Below are 16,344 nucleotides of genomic sequence, written 5' to 3'. Positions count from 1 at the left end.
ATTCAACTTCTCTGCTTCTATTGAACTTATCCTCTGTGAGAAGATGAGATACAAATGCCATATGGGTGAAATGATACCTACCAGTTGATTTAAGCAAATTTCAACCATCACATTAATGTAAAAAAGATTTCCTTGCATGATATGTGTACATCCACAGCATTGGTCATTAGGTACAAGCAGAATTTTCGATAAAAATATTATATTTGAAGGGAAGCAATGCATCTTCACTTTGTAATGTCTAGGGATGAGTGGGGAAGGATTTCCTTTACCAGAAAAATATGTAGTAATAAGCCAGAAGGTTTTGAAAACAGACAAGAACTTGATCATGTCATTTTCGGATGGTGCATAATATCATAATCCACAAAAGGATGCTTGCTTAATGTTATTTGAAGGAAACACTTCTTTCAAGAGCTTTGGCTCAATTGACCCAGGGTGCACCACCATCATGGTATCACAGTTCCATTTGATGGTACTGTAATCAAAAATATATGATTAGGCAAAATTCTTTTTTGTGAAGATTGATGATAGTGTGAGGAGCCTCCCAAGCTGAGAGGGTAAGTGAGGTACTTCTCTGACTGGCTGTCCTTTGATGAAATATAGAGGGTGTGCCATTCCATTGCCTTTTCTGGCTAATTAGAGGGTCTAGAAGTAACTTCACGTAAACATTGTAAGAGACGTGATCATGAAGTAAGAATTATAATTACCCTTGTTCATCTAATGTTAATGCTTAATGAAGAAAATTCATGTATAGGCTTAGGGAAAAAGGCTGTTTGTATTTCAAAGTAGTGTAGTTTTTCAGTTCAACAGGTAATGGCACTGGTCAGTAACTATTGTGAAAAATGCCGTACAGGGTTTGTATAAAAAGTATCTGGAAAATTTTCTTAAAAATAGCTACAATACTATTTTTTCTCAAATATTGCTACAATACCTTAAAATTCTTCAAAGTAGATCCCTTGAGTATTGACACGCTTTTCTGCAAGCCGACACTCGAATCTACTTTCGGTCATCCATCAAGATTTGGAATGAGTTTAGGGCATATCTTTCACATTGCCAAATTTTCAGTGATAATGATGTGCACTGTCATCTCATCAACGCCAATGCGATTTGCGATCATGTGCACGCATAATGCTGACGGTCTAAATTCAGCACTTCATATAAGCATTAAGAATATAGTTTTTGATTTTATCATAATTATCTTGTTGCGTTTAATAGACTCCAATCCAACTGCAGTACTTTTATTAGAACAGCCTCCACTTTTTAAATTATGAATCACATCACACCTGACCATACATTTTAATTCACTATGGGTTTCTTATTTTAAGTTCTCATTCATGCTACATTTCAAAATGCATCATAAGGAAATTATGATGTGTTCTGTCTTATAATTTGTTGGTTTGATTTTTTAAGTTTATCACAATAAACTTCATTTAAAACCCTTTTTTGAGGCTTTACTTCAAATTATACATTTGCTGTGCAGGACTTTATTCTGTACATTTGTTTTTATTCTTGATTGGAATACAGGTAAGTGAATGGCTCAAACCATTTGATAAATTTCAAATGCCCATTTCAGGTTCAATTGTTTTGTTATATTCCTTGAATTGGACATTAGTTATTGTTGCTAATGTGGAAGTATGTGCCTAAATTTAGTACTATGAATGCATAACATAAAATTGATCCCTCTAGGTTATAGTCCTTCTGTACTCAAAATGTTTTATTTGGTAGTATTAAATCGGTTGCAGTCCTGGAATCTTTTTCAAAAAATGTTTTGCAAAAAACAACCTTCCTAACTGTATGGAGGGATGATTCAATTGATAACAACCCCTAGCAGATTAATATTAGGAATGTCATTGCCTAATTAAGTGGAATGAAGTATCAATTTGATAGTACCAGTGTAATTGGTGATTCATACTCTGTGAAAATAAAAATGTCATTAGTAACTGTAAATAATAGCCTCATGTCTTATAATTTTCAGCGTGTTTTTCTTATGATTTTTTTAAGTGTTCTTTCTTCTGAGGCTTTTAAAAATTAAGTAGTTTTGAAATATTTGTAATAAGAATTTTTCTCTTTTGGTGTATGTGTATAATTTATCAGTGCATTTCTCCTTGTTATTTAATGATTATAAGTGTTATATTCTGTTACTAACTCATTGAATAACGTCTTTTCTAAATAGGGAATTACCCTACTAGGTCAGTGTGATCGACAGGATTCATTAGTCTGCTCACAACTTCATAACTGCCAGGCATGCACGGGATTCTCACATTGTCGATGGGACTATGAGTCACGCTGCAAAACAACTTTAAGCGAAATGCATGGTATGCATGTTATGAATTTTCCTTCTCTAATACTTATATTGCTTTTATTTTATTACAATTAGAAATAAAAGCATTAAATATAATAATGTCAATCAATGTTGATGTGTTGATATTCCCAGTATTTGCATGTAATAAAATGCCATGTCATTTTGAGAAATTTCAATTGAATCATGTTTCTGTCACAATGAAATCTTAATTATTCAACTCTTAATGATGTCACCAATAAATCGTTATAAAAAGGGCAGCTCACTTAAAATAAGATTGTGCTGAGGTAAATACTTAGGATAAATTGACATGTGTTTATGAATTTTAATGATATATCAGAAAATTTCATATGGTCAACACATTGCTTTCTCCGTGCAGTTTCTCTTTTTCTTACCTAAGAAAAGGATAGTTTTTGATAGTTGATGGTAACATATTGCATTGCCAAGGTCAATTAAAATATTTTCTTTTTTAATGAAATGAAGAAAGAAATTTCAAAATCATCTCCTCTGAGTATTTTTTTTTAATTAAGTAGTTTTTTTTAGAAATATCTGTTCTCCTGGAGTGGCATGGAATTAACATTAACCCTTTTATGAAGGAACATGTGCTTTGTAGTAAGGATTCATAAGAATAGTAATATAGATGGCAATGAGTTTGTTTAGGTTTAATATTGCCTTTTTTATTTTACTGATACTTTACAAGGGCTCTAATAGGTAACATCATATGAGAAAATAAATTTAATATGAGTTTCATTGCTTTTCATAAAGAATTATATTGTATTAACTGGTCAAAAATGTTTATCAAAATAATCTATTATTAATTAATTATTCTATTGAAATGCCTTCTTCATTATTTGTCTTTGTTTTAATTTAAGTATGACATCACATATGGTATTATCAATCACTTGCTAGTTCACCAACAACTTATAACATTGAGAGTATTGGCAGGCACAAAATCTTCCCTCTTTCTGTATACTTGGCAAAATCTTCTCTTTCAGTGCCATACCCATTACATATAGGGGATATTTTGCATAATGCTAATTGAACCCTTTAACTTTTATAGATGATACATGCCATTGACATGATTTTATTCCCAAATTGCTAAAAATGATATTCCTCTTGGTGTGACCTCAGTGAACTGGCAAGATATCTTGTCCTACATTTTTCCTTACCACTATGTGCAAAATGCATTTTCACTACTTCTGGTGATATTTTGTTATAGAATGTGATTATGTGATGCCTTAAGAATGTTATGTAGTTCACAAGACATCATCTGCTGCTTGGTGTGTCTCTAATGCTGTTTTTGAGATCTTTCCCACAATGTTATTTTTGCACTGTGAGTAAAATATGTTGTCATTTCTTCCTGTAGACATTTTGTTTCAGAATTAATTATTGTGTGTTTTGACTGTTACTATGCATAAACCCTTCTCTGTTCGGTTTGTCATTCTGTACAGAGTAGTAGTTTCTCTTGAATCCCACCCTGCTCTTGCAGTCTAACTCTGGTAATATTTGACAGTTGACCAGTTTTTGCTTTGACTTTCTTACACACATGTTAAGTTATTTTGATTTAAATCACTCAACCTACTACAATTTTGGGTATTGCAAGCATTGGCAAAAATGGGAAACAAGCATCTTTACTTGGGTCAGGACTTATTGGCAAGGTTTAGCATGAGTGGAAGTGATAGGCCCATTTTTCAGTAAGCAAATCTGATTTTTGCACAAATTACTATGCACTTCCCACAATCCTCCATTTGTAATCTTAATGACTCTTAATCATTGGTGGCTAGTTTTATTGTATTAATATTCCATACTACCCTGCCAGCCACTGCTAGGGTGTGTGGCAAGGGGCATATACCAGACTACTTTTGACCCAAAATACTTTTCCCCTAAGCAAGGTTCATTATTCTGCTCTGCTCTTAAATGGGCAGTGAAACCAAATAAGCCACTAAAAGGTCATCTGCTCCATTCTATGAGCTGTAAGAAATCACTTAATATAGTGTAATAGTATTATCTTTCAATCTCTAAATCACTCCAAAGCTGAAATAATTCAAAACTTGTCTTGTCAGTTGTCTCAATAATAAATAATGGATGAACTTGCTACTGATGTAGCTCTATGCAACGTGGACATATTTTCTGTGTTTATTTCCCATTATTTTTATTGTGTACTTGATGGTAATGTCCATACTGACATGATGAATCTATTTTGCCTGTCTCGGGTAAACTTCTGTTAATAGCCAGATTAGAGACAGCATGATATAATTTTATTAGTATAGTTGTCATAATTATTCCCATTGGAAGGGTTATTTTTTAACCATTGTCTACACAGCTCCATCTATTCCTATTATATGCAAGCACAACCACAATTGTTCAGTTTTCTAACTTAAGTATTCAGCATGGTTAATTTACTTAATGTATGGCAACCGTAGTTGTAATCGAAAGTTTAATTGGACTTGATTCAGTTCAATCATACTTTGAATGGTATTTTTCAAAATTGACGTTAAAAAAGCCTTTAAAAAAACAAATATATACCTTCTGGTTGAAAAAACATTGGCAGAGTATACTGCTAAATCATATTTCAACCCTTCGGCTTTGACTAGCAGATATGCGAGGTCTGTTCAAAAAGTATCGTACGTATTTTTGATTATTTTTTGGCATTATGTCGGTACTTACTTCTCTCACTTATACTAAAAAGTTCGACCATTTTGAATTTTCAATTAATTGTTGACAGTTGTTTTGCTTGGACGTGTTTTGGCTTGTCTTCGACTCTTGCCTGTTCCACAAGATGGATCTCTATCAAATTTTCTGTGAAAAACGAAATTAAGTGCACTGATGCATTCCGAATGTTGACTGTGGCATATGGAGAAGCTACCTTGGACTGAAGCAACGTTTATCGGTGATACAAAATGTGGTCAGGGGGCCGAGAAGATGTGAACGATGAAGAGTGTGCCGGATGCCTGAGGATGTCAGCAACAGACGAAAACATTGATGAAGTGAAGAAAATAGTGTTTGCCAATCGTGGAATCACCATTAGAGAAGTTGCTGAGGACCTAAACATATCGATTGTCTCATGCCATTTGATTATTACCAATGATTTGGGCATGACACGGATCGCTGTGAAATTCATACCAAAATTGCTCAATTTCGACCAAAAACAGCATTTCGTTAACATTTCCAATGAGATGTTGGACTTAGTCCGCGACGACCCAAATTTTCTCGAGAGGGTCATAACTGGTGACAAATCATGGGTTTATGGTTATGATATGGAAACTAAAGCTCAATCATCCCAATGGAAGCTGCTGCACGAGCCAAGACCAAGAAAAGTACGCCAATTTCGGTCAAGTGTGAAAGTTTTGCTTTCAGGTTTCTTCGATTGCAGGGGCATGGTGCATCATGAGTTCTTGCCACAGGGTAGAACGGTAAATAAGGAATAGCTATCCACCATAAATGCCCAGATTTGTGGAAGAACAAAAATTGACTTTGTCATAATAAGTCATGATACTTTTTGAACAGACATTGTATTTCTACAGTGGAATGTATATCCCTCAACTGCTGTAAAAGGCTTTGTATCATCAAAATAATCTCTCCTTTGAGTCTACCTAATTACTCGTATACCCTCATAACCATTAATTATGATCTTAAGTGGTGTTGCCTTCATTATCTGAGCTTGAAATACTAAACATAGCCACCAGAGATACCTAAAAATTAATACCCATCTTTGAAAGCATATAGCACACCCACATTTCAGTAAGGCACAAATAGCAAAAAATACGCCGCATTTCATATTCGTATTTCATTGATTCATTAAGTAATACTTTGTTTGATATTTTTCAGGCAACTGTCATGGTTTACAAGTAAAAGTCTCCTAAAATTACATTTTTACAGCAGAATGGGATTAGTCAGAAGGGTAAAGTGCCCACCTGTAACCCATAGTCGATGGATTCAAATACTCTCTTCAACATTGCTGTTGTCTTACCTGCTATGGTATTTGGCCTCTCAGAAACCTGAGGACAAGCAAAAAGTAACTTTTGACTCCAAAATAAATGGAGCACCATAGAAAAAATAGAAAAGCAAAGTAATGAGTCTAATTTTCTTAGCCTGACCTTAATTTTGAATTTATTCTAACAGTCCTTTTTTAACAGAGTATTTAGCTTGTCTGCAACTTGGTAGTATCTTCTAGATAAAAACACGGATTCAGACTTCTAATGGACGACCAGAACCTTTTTAAAAAGCATCAAGCTGTTTTTCAAGTCCTATGAAAACACATTCACAAATATTATGTCTAAAACATCATAAATATTATGCATTTAATATCATAACTTCATATTCTGTCAAAATTGAGCATAGTAAATTTTGATTGGTAACGCTATTTAAGTGATTGGGTGGTTAATGAAATACATCATACTGTGTATCTATATGATTCTTCTTGTCGCACAGCAGACAGCATGAAAATAATGTATCAAATGTAAATGATTTCAGTGTGTAACTGATTTTGCTGGGTGCCCTAGTATTTTTGTCGGAAACCATCCTTCCAAAAAAATCACCAATAAAAGACTTCCCTCCTAAAATCATATCCTTTTTTCCTGTCGATTAGTTCACGATTATTATTACAAGCAATTCTGTGAAATGTTTTAGATTTTCTTTTGGCAAGATGTACAAATTTTAGGATTTGCTAAAAGAAGTGAAGTGTATTTGTGTAATTAAATATTCTTTGGTCAATAGAAATATTTCTTTAGGGAGTGTGTACGTCAGTCATTCAACAGATCAGATTTAAATGGCTGTTTACCCTGATGTGAGCTAGTATTTTTTGTGATTGTGATTATTATGCATACAGAATGTTATTTATGTTGGTCAAATAGAAATAAATTAATGCGTACTATTTAGATCAAATCTAGTTGCAGGTTAAACTCATTGCGTTCAACTTGCATTTTCATTTTATTTCAATTCAAATAACAATGGAAATAAAATAGTTACACAATGTAAGCAGAACATATTATTTGTTGTGGTTACTTTTTTCTTACAAAATGTTTCCTTTGGTGTTATATTTTATCCCCATTAAGTATTTTGACATCAACTTTATTTCTTATTTCCAGTATATTTTTTGAATACACATTAGCAGTTTCAAGAAATAATATTTATAATATTTGGGATTATCATTTGCAATCTATTCTGGAGGTGACTGAATTTTGCAACTGAAAAATTTGCTGCCATGTCAAGTTGTAATGATTTAGTTATTATTGTTTTTACCACATGATTAACATTACTTAAACATTCCTAATCATATTTTGCATTTGAGATATCCTGTATGTTTCTTGCATGGTGATGTAAATTTATAGACTGAAATAGAACATTTCCCTATTAATCCATGTAATTTTTTTAAATTAACAACCTTTGATAGATTGTTGTTGCCATCTCCTTTTCTCTTCTTGTATTGTAATTTTATTCTCCTTCAGTATATTTCTCATTTAGTAAATCAGAATTCAGAATGGATCAAAATTTTGGCTAATTAAATCAATAGATATAATGTATTTTTGTCTTTAAAAATTATTCATAAATTGACGTTTGAATCTCATTTATTGTTCTCAATATTTAAAAATCAAGGCAAATGATGCTGGGTTTTGACGTTCATCGGGGTTCTTTAGTGACCTGTGGCATATGAGAGTGTTAGCCATTTGTTTAGTTTTTTTTAACCATTTTACCTCATTTCTCTCATTATAGTCTACAGAAAGAAATATGTATTCATGTGAAATTTTTTATTTTAAATAGGACGTTAGTTTTAATTTTTTGAAATATCATTCTCTATCTTCGTGCAATTCACCCACTCCTGCCTTGGAGGGTAGCCAAAAATCTGTGTTTACATGTTCCATTGTCATTCTTGAATAATTGATGCATGCACTCTTGATGCAGGGAACATCACCAGTGATGTTAGGGGAGGTGGGAGCATGCAAGGGCCTATGCCAGCTCCACCTCCTCCCCTATATACATCCCCTTCACCATCTCCAACCACTTCACGAGTAGGTCACTCAGATGCTGCAGTAGATGGTTTAGCTGCCCCCTCTGCAACCGAAGTGATGGTAGATTCTCCTTCTGCAGCTGCTGTTGGAATTGGGAGTGACGTCACTGTTGAAGGAGTCATATGCAATACACCCTGCTCTGAACTTACGTCGTGCATGAATTGCACTGTGGAGGAGTGCATTTGGTGCCAAAATGAAGGTCGCTGTGTCGACAAGAATGCATACACCGCATCGTTTCCTTATGGTCAATGTCGAGAATGGACCACTCACCAAGGCAGATGTCGTTCAACACTCCCAGGTGAGAATTACTCTCTCAAAGTGTGCCTCTCCACTTTGCATGCAGTCACCTATTTTTTAAATGTATTCTTGTTTCTTTGGAAAACAGCACTGAAGATATTATACATATTTTTCTCCAAGAAACAGCTCCTTAACTCACAAGAAGCATTACCATATGCAATCATATTTTTATAGAACCCCATGGGCACATGTAACAAATAGGAAATATAAATATATTGAGGTGCAAATCATCACTTAGGGTTTATTAGCATCAAAAAACTGCACTGCCAAAATTGGATTACAAAAATCAGGGTGTGCATTCTTGTGAAAAAGTAGCACAATGATTATACAGTCTAACCTTGAGTTTTTGGGGAACCTGTAAACCAATGAGTTAAGTTGATGTTTAAGTAACATTGAGTCCTGTGTAAAAGTATACTTTTATTTAGTGTTGTACAAATAAATGTCAGACTGGATTATTTATTTGGTATTCTACCAGGAAAGGTAGGTTTTGGATGGACCCAGGCTACATGGTTTGCCCAAAAAATATGCAAACTGGTGCAATCTGGCGGCCATGACATGGACTATAGCCCCACCTACTAGCGGTGCTAGTTGCCTGAGACCCAATGAGCCATCTGTGCTTGGCAGATCGTTCAGCTGTGCGTATGGTGCCAGTTTTGTTAGTTTCTGTGGTCCTTGTTTTTACTGTTTGTCGAAAATGGAAATTGATGAAATCATAGAGCAACGAATCAACATCAAGTATTTTGGTGAAGTTCGATAAAAGTTCTAAAGAAATTACTGAAATGTTGGCAGCTGTTTATGGTGATAATGCTCTAAAGAATACATTTGTTTACTAGTGGATTAAGCATTTTAAAAATGGCCGACAGGAGACCACGGATGATGCAAGGCCAGGGCAACCTTCAACCACCTGTGTTGAGGACAATATTGATCGTGTACAATCCCTTGTCCTTACCGATCGTTGAAAAGCTGTCCGAATGATAGCTGATGAATTGAATTTAGGAAAATCTACAGTGCACTCTATTTTAACCGAACAAGATGGATGGATTCTTCACCATGACAATGCACCTGTACATTCAGCATTGATTGTCTGCCAGTTTCTGGTAAAAAATCCTATCACCATCCTCAATCATCCTCATTTGCCAGATCTCGCCCCATGCGACTTTTTCCTATTCCTGAAATGGAAAAATGTGATGAGGGGACATCACTGGGAAGATGTGGACTCAATAAAGCACGGAACAATGAGACAACTAAAAAGCCTAAATGCTGAGGACTTCCAAGGGTGCTTAAAACAGTGGGAAAGAAGATGGAATAAGTGCATAGCAACGAATGGAGGGTACTTTGAAGGGGACAAAATCGATGTGGACTAAATTTTGCAAAATAAAGTTTTTATGGCCTCAGTTCGCATATTTATTGGACAGGGTAGTATACAATGGCACCAGGGCACATTTCCTAGCCTTTCTTTACAAAACACCGCCTGACCTCTGAAGCTACAATAAGCCCTTCTTCATTTTTGCATATTTCTTTCCTCCCTTCATCCTGTCCAACATCCCCATCCTATTCCTACCTCTTCTTCACTTTCATAACATTTCCCTCTATCACAATCTGAAACATCCCATTGCCAATCAAAATGGATCTATGATACCTGTCTCCTATGGATTTATCTCAACAAAATCTCTCCTCCCTCACCATGCCTAGCATTCTTGTTTTTTTTCCCCTTTCATTCATTTTACCTTTCCATCCTTCACCACACTCATATTTCAAAAGCCTCTAATCTCTGCTGATCATATAGTTTCAATGACCATGTTTCTGTGCTGTACAAAACCACACATGTTTATAATAAATTATGTATTATAGGCTGGACGTCAATGTGTTTATAGAAAAAGGTGCAGTAAATGTGTATACAAAATTATCACACTTAAACATTTGAGGTACAACTTGTATTATTGAAATTAAATGTATACATTATATATTGGTATACTAACACTTCCATTATTTAAGAATTAATGGTTTTCACCACCGGCAATACACACTATTGATAGCATGCATTGAGGGCCCCCAGGAATGAATGATATTTTTCTTTATCATTTTCACTGTAACATATCTGTCAAAATTTAAGAGACCACTGATGTTTTTCATTCATTTACAAACTAGTAATTATGTAGATGTGCACATTTTTCATAATGCCAATACCTTGAATCCATTAGAGCTGAGAACGTTTCCATTGCATGCATTGAAAAAACTAGCTAGTCCATGGCTGAGGCTTTTTGGGTTCATTATCGCATGACATCAGGCATTCTTTGAAATTTTGCACTTTTGAATGCACTTTTTGTCACACCTTATATCTCACTCAATTTGTGATGGATTTCCATTGGTGTGTTAAACCATGCAAATGGAGAAAATGGATGATTACATCCTGATCTTATAAAATAAACAATACCATTAGAAATATTATAAACACTTCTTACGCTGGTTGCAGCTATATGAACCCTGTACATTGTGCAGTACAGCCATCTGTGTCATGTATTCCCAAAAAGTGTCTGCGTATTTTCATTTCAATCATCTTACTAAATCTCTTACTATCTACTCTCAGTCCCAAGAAAAAAATTGGAATACCTTAGGATTTGAAGTCAATTTGTATGTATGTACCAAGCCTTTTATAGATAGAACAGATTTAGGGAATTGCTCTCATTTTCTGATTCTCCTGTTACAAATATGTAAATAGACACATACAGCAGTGTTTTTATGTGGCATCAGTAATTATGATTAATATCTACTTGCTATTTCGATTAATATTTTTCTGGATTTAAATGGAGAACCCCTTACAGTGACAATAACGGCAAAAGTAACTGAATCTATGGTTATGATTCTGGAGAAAAGGTTGGTCACCGTTTTAAATACATCCAATTTATTGTGTCAGGGTTTTCATAAGACCAGCCACGTAGTTGATCTTCAGAGCTTGTGTATGTTATCCAATATTTTCAATTATCGTTTTATATACTTCTCATGTAGGTATTGCTTACTTTATCCACAGGAAAATCACCTTGTAGCTTTTACCCAACATGTGAGGAATGTCGTGCTGATCCTGCGTGTGGCTGGTGCGATGATGGCTCAGGCACTGGTTTGGGTGCTTGTCTACCTGGTGGTTATTCGGAGCCACTGACACCTCAGTACACTTGCCATCCGAACCATTGGTTCTTCACACATTGTCCAAGTGAGTGTTTTGAATCTAATGTTAGAAAATGATCATTCAAGATGGCCATCATTGTTTATAGTTGCTTCAATATTATGGATACATTTATTATTTACTATCCACTCAGCTTGTTGACTTTTTTTATTCAGCAATATTTTATAGATGAATTAATTCTTATGTGTATCAAGGTGAATGTTGGTATACACTGTGTTGCTCTAATGTAAGTCGTGTAGTCAATATTGCAGAGTTGATGTGTAAGGATATCATATGTACTGCTTAAATCACTGGATGACATCATATATTTATTTTCAGCATGCCAGTGCAATGGCCACAGCACATGTGCGAATGGAACCAGTGTGTGTAATCAGCCATGTGCAAACCTGACTCATGGTGCACATTGTCAGCATTGTGTACCAGGGTATTATGGGAATCCCATAAATGGAGGCAGATGCATTCGTAAGTATACACAGCCTGAATCTATCTCTGTTTATTCTCAAGGTTATATTTACTCTTATCACATTTCCTGTTTTTATGTTATGGATGGGGGTGTATCAGGATGAATTTAGCAACATTGCTATTTTTAAACATATCATTTGGTCTTTTCATGCTTTCAGCTTGTGAGTGCAATGGGCAGGGAACGCAGTGCCATCCAGAATCGGGAAAATGTTACTGCACAACAAAGGGAATTGTGGGTGATCATTGTGAACGATGTGATACGCAGAATCATTATTTTGGTGACCCCACTGATCATGGATCTTGCTTCTGTATGTACCTTAATATTTTATCCATTCTGTATTTGATAAATATTTTAGCTGAGAGATGATATTTAATGCAATAATTGTAAAATTACTGTAGATTGCCAATTATCTGACTTCCAGTTATCTAATGGGTGAATTATGCATTTGGTCCAGCAAGAAGCAGTTCGTTTGATTCTACCTGCTCCTATTCCTGCTCATTTTGCCTCAATGATAGTGGCTAGTGACATACAGTTCATTCAGTGATAAACCATGGTTAATTGGCATTCTACTTAGTTGCATTAAAACTACTAGTTATATTTTGGATATGACATAAGTTTGGGATATTCTATTCCCCCAATTTCCTCTAATCAAAGCTATAGCTCTTACTGTTGAGCATTCTTAACTTGTTTTATTTATTTTTTCAGATGATCTCACAATAGATTACCAGTTCACTTTCAATCTGTCCAAGAAAGAAGACCGTCATTATACTCAAATTAATTTTAAAAACAATCCACCCAAACCTGATGTCGATGCTGATTTCCATATCTCTTGCTCTGTGTTTGCTAAAATGAACATATCTATTAAGACAGGTTGGTTTTTTCTTTCTTAACATTATATTTATACTGGAAAATTAATTTTTGAATGCAAAATATTGATTTGAAAGTTAATTACCTTATGTTATTGGCATTACTGAAACTAACAAATGCATATTTATTTTTTCCTGCAGCGAATAGCCCTGAGAGGTACCTAGTAACAGATAAAAACTGTTCAACATTCCGGTCACGCTTTGCTAAATCTGAATACAGTTTTGGCACAGAGGACAATGTGACCTTGACTACATTCCACGTTTATGTCTATGACTTCCATCCACCATTATGGATTCAGATCTCATTCTCCCAATATCCAAAACTTAATTTACAACAATTCTTCATCACATTCTCAACGTAAGTAAAAGTTTAACCAAATTATCCCAACCAAGATTATGCATATATTTTTAGATCTTTAGCTTTAATCAAGTGGAAATAGAATTGGGACACTGACTAATTTAGGTTGTTAATTCAGTAAAGCAGGCCTCAAAATTTGTTCTCCGTATGTTCTTTTACTGGTATCAACATTCTCTCCAAATCCTGTGGTTTAAAAAAAGGCAGTCTATCAATCTTGCAAATTATGCCTTCAATACCTTCCAAGGTTCTCACGTATGTGGCTTCAGAAGTATAAAATATTTAGTTCAGTCATGCTGACTGTATGGCTATATTTAGACTATAGAGAACACTAATATGGTTAAAACTGAACATTGGCTCATTCATTTACTCATCCAAGCGAAAGTTTGAAACCTTAAAAAATGGTGTAAAGTGCAGGTCTGTGGTTGGTGATCGAAAAGTTCAGAACCAGTCAGTTATAATGGTATACCTTTATTTTGACTTAGGGAACCACCCTTGTGATTCCAAAGGAACACATATGTAACTAGAGTGTTTCCTATCGATAACGCGCACCTTATGTATAGAGTGCGCCCAGAACTTTGTAGTTGTCATGAAGTGTCTTCATGACAACTACATGTCAGTTGTCTTCTTTTATCAAACGGGGTATCCTTAATTATTCCCATTTTGCTGATAATTTTTCTTGTGGATCTCTCCATATGCAGCTGTAGTTCATAGTTCATGTTAAACCTGAGGACTGAGGCATGGTCATAAATCATTTTGAACATTTACCTCAAATTGCATCTCGAAAACTTCAAATTGTCAAAACTTTTGTTTAGAATTACTGCATATATATCTTATTATTCTGAAAAAATAATAAATAGTAATTAATATTCATGACTTAAAAAAATATTTTGATGTATTCCATTGTTTCCCCTGTGGTGCCAGACATGCTCCGTAGTACCCTAGGGTGGAACATATGATGACCCATATGGACTTTGACAAGTATTATTTGTCCCCAGCATATTATTGAAAGTGTTAAGATGTACACATATTACTTCGTAATTTTATGTATTTGTTACTGGAAATTTTAAATATATACAAGTCAAGATATTAATTTATTAGTCAGTAAATGATTGTGACCAAAATGTGAGTTTTCATGAATTCTTCTCGAGATTGCCACCAGGTTAAGTTCTGCATTGCTGTCAATGTTTCAATGAATGACTCATCCATTATCTGGGCTGGGCTGACAATGATGGATGAGTCATCCGTTGAAACGTCTATGGCAGTATGGAACTTAACCTGGTGGAAATCCCGAGAAGAATTCACCATGAACATACTACGTGAAAACTTCAAATCCATCTTCATGAGAATTATACTGATTGGAAATATGAACTTATATTGTAGTTTTCAAAATTATCACAGAAAGGAGGGATGGTCTTAAATGTTTTTATTGTTATTGGCAAATATTAATGCTAAATTGACTCGGCCTTAAACTGAGTGAAAATGAAATACCATTCTTTTGTTCATCACAAATGTTTACTGATAATTTTGAAAGTCAACCATATTTTTCCATAAATCATTCGCATACCAGATTTACGTGGTAAGCAGGCTATTTTTTATGACTGGTTAGTATGAATGCCAAGTAAGATGTGTTAATTGCCATCAATTTGACTTTGTCTCAATTGCCATCATATATATTTGTATTGGCATAAATTTTATTTCCTCTTTAACAAGTTGTCAAGTGTGCAATTCATCAATGGAATATTATGGCAGAGGGCGTAAATTATTAAGGGAAATGTCTCATTGTTAACATTACAATTTCTCTTATTGGATTGAATCACTTTTTGAAGGAAAATAAATGTATTTCTGTTTGCTTTTATTTCAATAATGAAATTTTGGTTGATTTTTTAGTGATCAGAGGCTCATTTTATTTTCTCTCTCCACTTGCTATCAAGAGGCGTCATTTTACTCTTTAAGCATTCTCTTATGAAATACTTTATTTATTGTTATGATTTTGGTAATGGGCTCTATTTGGCTAATTTTGTACAATTCAACAGTTTTAACTTGTAAAAATCATTTGCCTTGACCAGGATTTTGTAGTTTTATACAATATGCCATCAATGTAACATGGTATCATTATGGTCTCCCAGGTTCCCTCTACAGAATCAGTGAATTATGAGAAATCGGTGTACAATGGCTGTCCTATATTTTAAATGATTAAGCCTACAACAAATTTCAGAGGATTTTGTAATGTATTGGCAATTGTGATAGTTCAAACAAAAATGTCACTCATAATACCTGTGAAGCACAGGTATTATGAGTCACATCAAATTTTTAGGTAATCATCCTTTCTGCTTCCTGGAAAGTACCCATTGAAAATAGTAATATTATTTATCTGCTTCTTAGTTACCTTAATTTATTAATTCTATATTTAGAAGTGTACATTTTTTTATGATATCCATATATGGCTCTCAGAATCACTATTTAAGATCGACATTTTAACAAAGTAGACTAGGTAAAGATATCCCCTCTTGTCAATAGCTGGTACCAAAATGTAAGCAAAAGTTCCCAATCTTCATTGTGTTTGTATAAAATAAATAACTTGCTATGCTATCTTCTAAAAGTATAATAATTTAATTATAAACGTATAAAATAACCAGTTAGTTTGAAAGACTGCCCTCAAAATGAGTAAATAATCAAAGTTAATGTGTTTGGTTGGCAGAATTTTAGTCACAATATTTTACTGATTGTTCAAGTAATATCTTGAATTACTTGTAAAAAACATTCCCAGTCATAATGTTATGACATCATATCAATTCATAATCCATGGAGCACTACTATGTGCACTTATCTATGTATGCCAGGGTGAAGCATTTGGCTCTGGATGAGGAACAATGAA

The 16,344-nt window shown here is 34.3% G+C and overlaps 1 protein-coding gene across 3 annotated transcripts in view; it reads left to right on the top strand.

Annotated features, from left to right (window-relative positions):
• The window catches only part of dsd (attractin-like protein dsd), a 45,202-nt gene that overhangs the window by 14,531 nt on the left and 14,327 nt on the right, over positions 1 to 16,344 (top strand). The window contains exons 10-16 of one of the 3 annotated variants that reach the window (XM_071585732.1): positions 2,171 to 2,312; positions 8,384 to 8,602; positions 11,630 to 11,809; positions 12,101 to 12,244; positions 12,403 to 12,552; positions 12,951 to 13,115; positions 13,253 to 13,469. In XM_071585732.1, the coding sequence (XP_071441833.1) occupies positions 2,171 to 2,312; positions 8,384 to 8,602; positions 11,630 to 11,809; positions 12,101 to 12,244; positions 12,403 to 12,552; positions 12,951 to 13,115; positions 13,253 to 13,469 (1,217 nt within the window). Of the gene's footprint in view, positions 1 to 2,170; positions 2,313 to 8,197; positions 8,603 to 11,629; positions 11,810 to 12,100; positions 12,245 to 12,402; positions 12,553 to 12,950; positions 13,116 to 13,252; positions 13,470 to 16,344 lie in introns of all 3 variants that reach the window. The other 2 variants (XM_071585731.1, XM_071585730.1) reach the window with 2 other exon arrangements.

Source organism: Hetaerina americana, unplaced genomic scaffold (genome assembly GCF_022747635.1).
Source record: "Hetaerina americana unplaced genomic scaffold, ioHetAmer1.1.p SCAF_2, whole genome shotgun sequence".
Lineage (NCBI taxonomy): Eukaryota > Metazoa > Arthropoda > Insecta > Odonata > Calopterygidae > Hetaerina > Hetaerina americana.
The sequence above is the reverse complement of the archived record's forward strand: the minus strand, read 5'-3'. Positions and strand labels throughout refer to the sequence as shown.